The following is a 12,766-nucleotide window of genomic DNA, read 5'->3' on the forward strand; positions in this document are numbered from 1 at the left end:
TGAACATTATGCAGATTTATAAGCATTGTAAATGTAGTTAATTGTGCACTTAATTGTGCACAAAAGCCTGTATGTGTGCCCTGTCATGAAGGAAGGCCTATTTTACCCTTGAGGGTCAGATTACAATTCATGACCCACACACACACACACACACACACACACACACACACACACACACACTACAGACCCCCAAGGAAACACACATTCCAACACAAGCAAATCCAGCACACATGCAGTCAGAAATCCAAACCCGAATGCTGAACAGCTCCAACCACAAACTACACGAGCGCCAGGTTTATGTTCCTCGCCAGCCGTTTGAACAGAGTGGGTTTTGTTCAGTATGTCTGGGCATCCCATGACGCCAGTGCTCGGTAGTAAAAAAAAAAACATGCATTTGATTCTGCGAAAGCCTGCAGATGAGCCACCGACACCACTAGAGGAAGCCTGAGACAATATACCACAAAAAGATAGAGAAGTCACAGACGGACAGCAATGATTGGCAGACGGATGAAAAGCAGGAGGGCCTGAGAAAGAGACAGAATGGGGCGCCTTTTCCTGTCTGCATTCCCTCTTCCTTTCTGTGTGTGTGTGTGTGTGTGTGAAGGGGGGTGTAATTGCCTCAAGGTGTGGAGAGAACAGAACTGGCTGAGATTGTGCAGTGTGCTCCCTGCTGTGTGTCACTGTGGAGTGTGTGTGTGTGTGAGAGAGAGAGAACAAGAGAATATGAGCGCGGGAGAAAGGGAGGGAGGGGGACGTGTTGAAAGACAGGTGAAAATGTTGAGGCAGAGAGAGCAAAGGTATGGGGTGAAATAGGGGGTAACGTATGTGCGGATTAACAGATGTCTGCAAAAAGGGACAGACGAGCAAAAGTAAAGCAGGAGTGTGTTTGTTAACGGTTTGGTTGCATTTGAAAATGCATTTCATAAATGTTTTGTTGGTATTAGTGACTCAAATATTTTGTACATCATTGTTTTGGCTGTAGTATTTAGAAGGAAGATTGGCTTTTCCCCTTGAGGGCGATGTTTGAATTGTCAAACAAATCTATGTAATGTAATGTGTATTTATATAGTGCATTTATTGTGTATGGCCATACACCCAAAGCGCTTCACAATCATGAGGGGGGTCTCTCCACACCACCACCAGAGTGCAGCTCCACTTGGATGATGCGACGGCAGCCACAGGACAACGGCGCCAGTGCGCTCACCACACACCAGCTATTGGTGAAGTGGAGAGACAGTGAAAGGGCCAATTCGGTGGAAGGGGATGATTGAGGGGCCATGATCGTAAGGGCCGATAGAGGGACTTTGGCCAGGACACCGGGGTTACACCCCTGCTCTTTCAGGAGAAGTGCCATGGGATTTTTAATGACCACAGAGAGTCAGGACCTCGGTTTAACGTCTCATCCGAAAGATGGCGCCCACTGACAGTATAGTGTACCCTTCACTTTTACTGGGGCGTTAGGACTCACATAGACCACAGGTTGAGCGCCCCCTGCTGGCCTCACTAACACCACTTCCAACAGCATCCTTGTGGTCTCCCATCCAGGTACTAACCAGGCTCAGCCCTGCTTAGCTTCAGTGAGTAACCGGTCTTGGGCTGCAGGGTGATAATCTAAGAATGTACAAAATTATTACTCCACCTGTGAAATTTGAGTTATTTTTCTAATATTTCCCAAGTGCTGTTTAGCTATTTTGGTTTTGTTATGATGACAGTACATAATGATTTGCTAGTTATTTTGTAAGATACTAGTATTAAGATTAAAGTGAGCGTTAAAGGCTTTTCTAGGTTAACTACGTCCTTAAACTGGCTAATTATATTGTCCTTTATTTATTTATTTATTTATTTATTTATTTATTTATTTTTTACAAATATTGAAAACTGCATGTACAGTATTCTAAAAAGGATAAGACTTTCACCTGAAGAAAAATATAATAGCCCATGCTGTGAAAGATCTACCTTTGCTTATTGGGCTCTTCCACTAGAGTTAGAGTTCTTCTGCTAGTTAGACTATTCTGTTGGAGCTTGGTGACTTTTCTACAAGAATTAGTTTGCTTTATATATTTATTTATTTATTTTTGAGTTCGTTGGCATTGTTATAATGGTGGTTGTAGTAGACTATTGTGCAAAAGTTTGAATAAAGTCATTTGTCTATTCGTCTAGAGTGTTTGCCAAGTAAGGTGACCTAACGATGGACTATTCTACATAAGTTAATTGACCATTCTACTAGAGTTAGTTGATTATAACTCCACTGCAGTTGACCATTTTAGTAGAGTTAGTGGACTATTCCAACAGAATTAGTTGACCATTCTAATAGAGTTATTAGAGTATTCTACTAAAGTTAGTTGACTATTCCAGTAGAGTAAGTTGATCATTCAATTAGAGTTAGAGTTAGATTACCATTCTACTACAGTTATTGGACCGTGCCAGTAGTGTTAGTGGACCAGTCCTCTAGTAGTTAATGGACCTTTCTAATAGAGTTAGTAGACCATTTCACTAGAGTTAAAGGTGCTGTAGGTGATCTGCCAAAATGGCATGCATGTGCTAATGGCAGATGTGCGTGAACAGAGATGCGCAGAAGCCCAAATATACATTTGTTGACAGACAGTTTGGGCTACTTATCGGAATTATGGGAGATGTCTGCTCAACAATATTTAATTGGAAAAACTTTTTTTGTTTTATGCCTTATTCAGTATATAAAAATAAATATAAATACATTTAGATCATTTACTTTAATCATTACTAATGGAATATAAAGAGACTTTCAACCAGCACAACAAAAACAGCCAATAACCTCCTTCAATATACCATTCCACTAGAGTTAGTGGACCACTTCACTTGACTTGGTGGACCATTCCACTAAATTTAGTTGACTATTGCACTTGACTTGGTGGACCATTCCACTAAAGTTGACCATTACACTAAAGTTAGTGGACCATTCCACTAGATTTAGTTGACCATTCTACTAGAGTTAGTGGACCAGTCCACTAGAGTTAATTGACCATTGTACCTGACTTAGTGGACCATTCCAAATAGAGTTAGTGGACCATTCCACTAGAGTTAGTTAACCATTGCACTAGAGTTAGTGGACCAGTCCACTAGAGTAAGTTGACCATTGCACTTGACTTAGTGGACCATTCCAATAGAGTTAGTTGACCATTCCACTAGAGTTAGTGGACCATTCCACTAGAGTTAGTTGACCATTGCACTAGAGTTAGTTAACCATTTCACTAGAGTTAGTGGACCAGTCCACTAGAGTAAGTTGACCATTGCACTTGACTTAGTGGACCATTCCAATAGAGTTAGTGGACCATTCCACTAGAGTTAGTGGACCATTCCACTAGAGTTAGTTGACCATTGCACTAGAGTCAGTGGACCAGTCCACTAGAGTTAGTTGACTAATGCACTTGACTTAATGGATCATTCCACTAGTTAGTTGACCATGACACTAAAGTTAGTGGTCCAGTCCACTAGAGTTAGTTGACCATGACACTAAAGTTAGTGAACCAGTCCACTAGAGTTAGTTGACCATTCCACTAGAGTTAGTGGACCATTCCACTAGAGTTAGTGGACCAGTCCACTAGAGTTAGTTGACCATTGCACTAGAGTTAGTGGACCAGTCCACTATAGTTAGTTGACTAATGCACTTGACTTAATGGATCATTCCACTAGTTAGTTGACCATGACACTGAAGTTAGTGGTCCAGTCCACTAGAGTTAGTTGACCATGACACTAAAGTTAGTAGACCAGTCCACTAGAGTTAGTTGTTCATTCCACTGGACTTGGTGGACCATTCTTGTAGAGTAAGTTGACTATTTTACTGGAGTTATTGGACTATTCTTTCAGAGATAGTTGACTATTCTGGTAGAATTAGTTGAATATTCTAGTAGAGTTAGTTGACCATTGCACTAGAGGAAGTTGATCATTCTAGTAGCATTAGTGGAGTAAGTTGTGCATTCCACAAGAGTTATTTGACCATTCTACCAGAGTTAGTGGGCTATTCTACTGGAAATGCAAAGTTATCTATAGTTACAGGAAATCTAAAAGGAATGATCAACATAAAGTATAACTGCATGCATTTTGAAATGGAATGAAATTCATACAATACAGTGAAAAAGAGCTATAGAGAGCAGAGGCAGATGTAGAGAGCCGGGCGCCAGAGAAAAGACAAGTGAACTAGAGAGAGAAACTGACTGAATGAGAGAGAGGGAGAGAGAGGGTGGGCAGAAGTTTTGGGGAAAGTTAGCACCCCACTGGGGCTGTGTTTCAGAGTTCAGTCCTCTTGCATGAGGGAGGAAAGGGGAAAAGCAGAGCGAGAGGATCATATAGGCTGTGGGTTTGTGTAAATGTAATGCCACACTGTTTCTCTCACACTCCCCTGGAGGAAATGTGATTATAATGAGACAGCGATGCAGACGCTCCGGTGTGTTTGGATTTAAAATGAACTGCAGAAAGCTGTCAAACCACGTACATATTGCGCAATAAATGCTTTTCGTCAAAATTGCTTCACTTAAAAGACTGACAAGCCGTCGTCAAGTAAATAGATGACATGCTGTTTTGCTCGGGAAAATGTCGAACTGCAGTGAAAGCGCAGCACTAAATCAAAGTTTCCTCACTGATGCAGACAGTCTTGGTAAATAAGCTAGGATGAATATATCTGTAGTCTTTAGCACCATGTTCTGAATAATCCACATGACCATGAAAAACATGTCAAAGTAAGAACATTGGATGCAGACTTTGGCTGGGTCAAGACGAGTTTGGAAGGCATTGCAAGAGAATAAAGAAATGCAATACAGAGTCAACAGGGACAGTTGACGTAGATTTCGGCATATTTCAGTAGCGACTGTTTGGAAGAGTTACCACAGATCTGGACGGCATTAAGTTGCGGTGCACTTGACGAAATGACAAACTGAGAGAAAAATAAAGATGATGTAGTCGGGAACTGAAAAGTCAAAGCGTGGAGGAGAAGCGAAGGATAGGACCGCCAGAGAAAACAGCACACACACACACACACACGGAGAGAGAGAGAGAGAGTCAGCAGGGTTTGCCAGGCTGCGACTCGCCTTAAGGTGGCGATAGGCATCAAATAGTCACTCTGTGCATCAGTAAACTTTTACAGTCAAAGCAAACACTGGATGGAAACTTTAGCTCTTTTATTTCAGTGCTGACCTTTTATTGATGCTGTTTTATTGAGAAAAGGACAGCAGAAGAGGGATCTGGAAAGACTGCAGATGGAAACACTAAAGACAGAACAATTCTTCATGTTAATACACGGTAAAATGTGTTGGGTTATGTTGTGCCAACTCAAGTAGATTAAGTTAATTTGATCCTATTTTTAAGTGGGATGAACATAAAACAATTAAGTTGCCTCCAAAAAAAAAATCGAGAATTGTGTTGCTTCAACTTATTTTTAATAAGTAGTTTAAACAAGCAGCCATTTTGAGTGTATTATTTTAGATATGTGAGTATTTTAAATGCTATAATGTTTTCCTGCATGTGTTTTACACAGCGGATATCCTTCCAGCTGCAACTTAGTATTGGAAAACACCCATACACACTCATGCACACATACACTATGGACAATTTAGTTGATCAATTCCACCATAGCGCATGTGTTTGGACTGTGGGGGAAACAGGAGCACCCGGAGGAAACCCACGCCAACACAAGGAGAACATGCGCACAGCTCCACACAGAAATGCCAACTGACCCAGGACTCGAACTCGCAACCTTCTTGCTTCTTGCTAACCACTGAGCCACTGTGCTGCCCTTATGTGTAGTGTATTTCTTTATAAATACCACATCTGAAGTGGGGAGACATTAATAATACTCTGTAAAAAATTCTGGGTTCCACACAATTCAATTAAGTTGTCTTTAAGTGGATTGAACATAAAACAATTAAGTTGTCCCCTAAAAAAACAATAATTGTGCCGTTTCAGCTCATTTTGCTGTTTATGAGTAGTTTGAACAAACAGCAAACATGATTTGTGAGTGTAATTTAAAGATTCACAGTGTCATGAATTAATAATATAATTAATAAAATATCTAAACATTCTTAAATCAACAAGCTTTTTCTAGACAAGCAAAAAAATATTGTCTTGTTTTTAGAATTAATTAGTCTAAATTAAATGAATTTTTGCTCTAAACAAGCAAAATAATTTGCCAATGGGTTATGAAAAAAATCTTGTTTTTCCTTTTGAAATAATGTTATTTCCCCTACCCCACTGGCAGATTATTTTGCATATTTAAGGAAAAACTCACTTCATTTTAACTAATTATTTCTAAAAACAAGACATTTTCACTTGTCTTGTAAATGCTTTCCGATTTAAGAATTTTTAGATATTTGCAACAGAAATAAGATGAAAACTCTGAGCAAAAAAATTTTTTTGCAGTGTGATACTATTGATATTGAAGCAGAAGAGGATATTTTATTATTAGTTTTTTATTATTATTACTTCAAAATTATTATTTATTTTAATTTTTACATTTACTGTGCTATTCAATAACTGCATTGTTTTTATGACCATTAGTTCTTGGTTGTGTAAAAGCAGAACAGTATGTTACCTAATTTTGTTTGTTTGTTATGTGTCTGCACAAAATGTTATAAATGTTAAGAGTTTTTCCCTAAAACAAGCAAAATAATCTGCCTATGGGGTGAGTAAAATAATCTTAGGTCAAAATGAAAATTATTTTGCTTGTTATAAGGATAAACTCACTTAATTTTGACTCTTTATGTCTTAAAACAGTCCGAAACTTTGCTCTAGTCTAAAAAATGCTTCTTAATTTAAGCATTATTAGGTATTTGAACCAGAGACAAGACAAAAACTCTAAGTAATTCTAAGAACAGCAGATGATTGATGGATAAAGGGAGTGAACGGAGGTTGTGTTGTTTGTTTTCATTTTGTGAAGGTATAAAATATGATTCATGTAATGTTTTTTTTATTATTATTAATTTAAGACTTACAATAGACACTCCACCACATAGAAAATATATATTGTTTTGTAAAAACAAATTGTGAAACCTTAAAAATGTACTTCAAAATACATTTGACTGCAGTTTGTGGGTGAAATGAACAGTAGGGGGCAGTATGACGACATCAGCTTTTGTTCCGTTTTACACTAATAATATATACAGGGATATATTACTGATGAATGAAGCATCATTGTTGTGCAGTTCTTACTCTTGTTTTTCCTTTAGACATAAGATTATTTTTATTAATAATTATTATTTATTTTAATGTTCAACATTTACTGTGTTATTTAATAACTACATTGTTTTTATGGCCATTAGTTCTTGTTTGTGTAAAAGCAGAACAGTATGTTACCTAATTTTGTGTAAATATTATATTGTGTCTGCACAATATGTTAATAATGTTAAAACAAGCTAAATAATCTGCCTAAGAGGTGAGTAAAATAATCTGAGGTCAAAATCAAAAAACTTTTTCAAAAGATTATCATTATTCTGCTTTTTATAAGGACAAACTTGCTTAATTTTGACTCATTATTTCTAAAAGACAAAACAATATGTTGTTCTTGTCTCGAAAATACTTCTTAATTTAAGCATTTTTAGATATTTAGACCAGAAACAAGATGAAAACTATAAGAAAGCATTTTTGTAGTGTGAGACTATTGATCTTAAAGCAGAAGAGAAATAAAGCATTATTATTATTATTATTATTATTATTATTATTATTATTATTATTATTATTATTATTATTATTATATGCATTAATATTATTATTGTTGTTATTATTAATATTATTATTAATAATATTTATGTATTCATTTTTATTATTATATTATTTTTATTTATTTATTTATCTTTATATTATTATTATTATTATGTATTTATTTATTTATTCTTTTATTTTTGTTATTATTAGTAGTAATAGTATTTATTCATTTATTTTTATTATTATTATTATTTGATTTTTATTATATTATTCTTATTAGTAGTATTTATTTATTTATTTATTCATTTTTATTATTGTTATTATTATTATTTATTCATTTTTATTATATTATTCTTAGTAGTAGTATTATTTATTTATTCATTATTATTATTATTTATTTATTTATTTATTTATTCATTATTATTATTTATTTATTTATTTATTTATTCATTTTTATTATTATTGTTTTTTATTATTTTTTTTTTTTTTACATTTACTGTGTTATATATTAACTGCATGTTTTGTTATGGCCATTAGTTCTTGTTTGTGAAAAAGCAGAACAGCATGTTACTTCATTTTGTGTGTATATGATATTGTATTTGCACAAAATGTTAATGATGTTAATAATTTTTCCTTAAAACAGGCAAAATAATCTGCTTATGGGGTGAATAAAATAATCTGAGGTCAAAATGAAAAACATTTTCAAAAGATTATCATTATTCTGCTTGTTTTAAGAGAAAAAACTCTCTTAATTTCGACACATTATTTCTGTAAACATGACAATATTTTGTTCTTGTCTAGAAAAAGCTTCTATATTTCATCATTGTTAGATATTTGGACCAGAAACAAGACAAAAACTCTAAGTAACTCTATGAACAGCAGAGGATTGATGGATGAAGGGAGTGCAAGGAGGTTGTGTTGTTTGTTTTCGTTTTGCGAAGGTATAAAATATGATGCATGCTGACAGACGGATCACTCTAGAAGAAAATGGAAGGGAAAGTTTTGCTCTTTAAGCCAAAGCTCAAGAAAGCGCCCGCCTCGCTCCCTCCTTCCCTCCCTCTGTGTTTCTCCTCCTCCTTTTTTATGCTCTCCGCTGTGGGCTGAGCTAAACCGTGGCCAGTAAAGCGCCGCAGGTCCTGGAGAAACACACTTTACACTCTTGACAGTTTGAGGAAGCTCATGATCCCGGCAAACTGATGGTCAAAACATTGAGGACGTGCAACAAAAAGGGGAGAAGCTTCACCTGAGAGAGGATTTAGCAGCAGATTCTGTGAAAGCTCTACTCTGGTGTTATTGCTGGTCTTAATCTGAGCTGTTGCTTCACTGACTGGCAAATCAGCACGTCTGGGACAGGAGTTTTTTAGCATCATGTTTGACTGTGTGGAGGCTCTCGGGGTGGGACAGAGACCCCTGTTTGACGTGTCCGCTCAGAGTTCATGCATGCTGAGGAAAGCCAGCTCCTTCTTCTCTGGCCTCGAGCCCTTCTCGTGGAGCAACAACACTAGCCTGCAGTGTAAGTGTCTCTTTACTGTACATGCATACTGTACAAGCGTGCTCTTATCAGCTGTATGTTGTCCATTGGGGGAGTATTTCAGGAATCTTAAATGACTACATGTGCTCAGCATCTCGTCATGTGATAGCTGACTTAAATGATGCTGTTGTTAGCTTTAGATGTCAGTCATCTTGTTTGTACATTGTAAAATGTACTATGTTTATACAGTATAGATAGATAGATAGATAGATAGATAGATAGATAGATAGATAGATAGATAGATAGATAGATAGATATATAGATAGATAGATAGATATATAGATAGATAGATAGATAGATAGATAGATAGATAGATAGATAGATAGATAGATAGATAGATAGATAGATAGATAGATAGATAGATAGATAGATAGATAGATAGATAGATAGATAGATTTGTCATGTTAAACTTCATTTGTTTTTAAGTTTGCCACCACTTACCTTAAAAAAGTAGAAAATCCAATGAATTATTTATTCTTTAAGTGTAACAACTGTTAAAAGGCTATTAGTTACTAGTTAATTAGTTAATGTTTTTAGTAACTAATAAAGTTATGGTAACTGATAATCTGAATTTGATTGTAATTCAATAATGTGCACCTTAAAGCTGCTTTAAAACAATAATTATTGTGGTTTTGTTAGCTTTGGGTCATAGCTTTTGGGTTGTTTATGTGTACACTGTAAAATGTATTATGTTTATATATACACTGACACATATTATTAATTGGATTTACTATATTTTTTTAAGTAAGTAGTTGCAAACAATTGATATGGGCTGAATTTAAACAAACAAATTAATTTAGTAAACAATTTCTTTGTTTAAATTCAGCTCATACTGTTTGCAACCTTTAAAAAAATGTAGCAAATCCAATAAATTATTATTATTATTATTATTATTTTTTGGTGTAATAACTGTTTAAAATCTATTAGTTAGTGTATTAGTTAATGTTATTAGTAACTGATAAAGTTATGGTGACTAGTAACCTTAACTGTTCTGATTTTGATTGTAATGCAGTAATGTGCACCTTAAAGCTGCTTTAAAACAATAATTATTGAGAAAAGTGCTATACAAATAAACTTGTATTGAATTGAATTGAAATATAAAACACAAGCAATTTGTTTTGAAACAATATAAAGGAATTAAGTAAACTTTTTTTTTTTTGAAGATTTAAGTGGATTGGATGTAAAATAATTAAGTTGTTACCCCAAAACAATCTCCAGAATTGTGTTATTTCAGTTCATTTAAAAAAAGTAGAACAAGCAGTAAAAGTCTTTTCTTTGATGTATTTTAGAAGTTTTAAGTTACTGTACTTAGCTTCTTGTCATGTGCTGGTTGGCTTAAATGATACTGGTATTAGCTTTAGATGCAGTCATCTTTTTTGTGTACACTGTAAAATGTACTATGTTCATACTGTATATACACTGAAAAAATGACTCATTGGATTTACAAAGTTTTTAAGTAAGTGGTTGCAAACAATTGATATGGGCTGAATTTAAACAAACAGATTATTCAATAACATATAACTGCATTTTTTTAAATTCAGCTCATATAAATAGTTTGCAACCAGTTACCTTAAAAAATGTGTAAATCTAATGAATTATTATTTTTTGGTGTAATAACTGTTTAAAAGCTATTAATTACTAGTTTATTAGTTAAAGTTATTAGTAACTGATAAAGTAATGGTGACTAATAACCTTATAACTGTTCTGATTTTGATTGTTAGGCAATAATGTGCACCTTAAAGCTGCTTTGAAACAATAATTAGTGAGAAAAGAGCTACACAAATGAACTTGAACTGAATTAAAATATAAAACACTATTTGTTTTGGGACAATCTAAAAGAATTATAGGAATTTAAAAGGAATTGTTTTTGCTTTTTGAAGATTTAAGTGGATTGGATGTAAAATAATCAAGTCGTCACCCCAACACAATCTCCAGTGTTATTTCAGTTCATTTTAAATAAGTAGTTTGAACAAGCTGTAAAACTCTTTAATGTATTTTAGGAGTTTAACTTACTGTACTTAGCTTCTTGTCACGTGCTGGTTGACGTAAATGATACTGTTGTTAGCTTCAGATGTCAGTCATCTTGTTTGTGTACACTGACAAACTGACAGTTTAATAATATTTAATATGTAAGTTATAACCTGCAGATTCATCGTAACATCACTGCTCATCTGTCAGGCTTCAATTCATTATACTTTCTAAATACACAACAAAAAGTAAATGTTATAGTGTTTCATAACGCTCCTGAGGTCAAACAGTAAGTCAAAAGTGCATCATTTATAAAGTATTACGCTGGAGTATTAGCAAACTTTTTAATCTCGCTCATGTGTGTGTGTTTGTGTCTCTTAGTGTCACTTTGTTTTGACCTTAATGGATGTCTTTAATTATTCAATCACAAATACAATGAAGTCAATTAAAGGATTAGGGAGCCCATGAGGACAGAGAAGCAGACCATTAGGAGATTTTCTGCTTTCATTTGGCCTCTTTGTGAGCTCAAGAAGACACATTGGCAAGTTCATTCAATATATTAATGTGATCCAGCTAGCATGGAACATCTCAGAACTTTCTGTAATGTTGCTTAAAGGTTGTGTAAATGTTTTTAAAATAATGTTTTTGGAACATTACTGTAATATTGATAGAAAAGCATTCTTAGAACATCAATATAATGTGAACGGAATGTTCTGAAAACATTAATAAACCTTAGAAAGTCACAAGACTGATATGGTATGAAAACATTTTGTATAATATTATAACCCAAAATTTTTTGGAAAATTGTATGACATTCAAAAAATAACGCTGAAAATTTTGTATATGCACTTATACTAATATTCCAATGAAAACAATTTAAATAACGTTATTGTAACTAACTATTACTATTATTAATACAATTAAAAACATTATTTTTAACCGAAAATTAACATGAATACAATTATAATAATATTAATACAATTAATAACATTGTTGCAACCAAAAAATAATGTTAATATAATTCATTAAAAAAATGGACATTTTAAACGTTCTTTGAACATTTAAAAAATAATCATATATAACTTAATGGCAACGTTAAGGGAACATTTTTAGAATCTAAAATTGTTAGTGTTTGTAATATTGAAATAAAAACATGTTAAATAATGTTATTATAAACAAAAATGTACATTAATACAATTAATAAAAATATGAATAAAATAAAAAATTATTATAACTGAAAAATTGTGTTAAAACGATTCATTAAAAAACAGTCATTTTGCATATTCTACATACTTTTCAAAAATAACGCTGAATAATTTAATGGCAATGTTATGGAAACATTTTTAGAACTTAAAATTGTTAGCTGACTACATGCAATTTTACAAATTTTTTTATAAAAACGTTTTTAATAACATTATTTTAACTAAAACGTTATCACGTTAATATAATAATATAATATAATACAACTGATAATATTATTACAATTATAATGTTATTATAATCACAAAATAAGGTTAATACAAACAATAAACAAAACAATATTAAAAACAAAAAATTTACATTAATACAATTAAAAACAATATTAATACAATTAATAAC

General features: G+C 33.6%; 1 protein-coding gene across 4 annotated transcripts in view; it reads left to right on the plus strand.

Annotated features, from left to right (window-relative positions):
* The window catches only part of rargb (retinoic acid receptor, gamma b), a 142,467-nt gene that overhangs the window by 97,239 nt on the left and 32,462 nt on the right, over positions 1–12,766 (plus strand). Inside the window, exon 1 of one of the 4 annotated variants that reach the window (XM_073915378.1) lies at positions 8,815–9,181. Coding sequence (XP_073771479.1) covers positions 9,037–9,181 — 145 coding nt within the window. The 5' untranslated portion in view covers positions 8,815–9,036. 4 annotated transcript variants of the gene reach the window in all.

Source organism: Danio rerio, chromosome 11 (assembly GCF_049306965.1).
Source record: "Danio rerio strain Tuebingen ecotype United States chromosome 11, GRCz12tu, whole genome shotgun sequence".
NCBI lineage: Eukaryota > Metazoa > Chordata > Actinopteri > Cypriniformes > Danionidae > Danio > Danio rerio.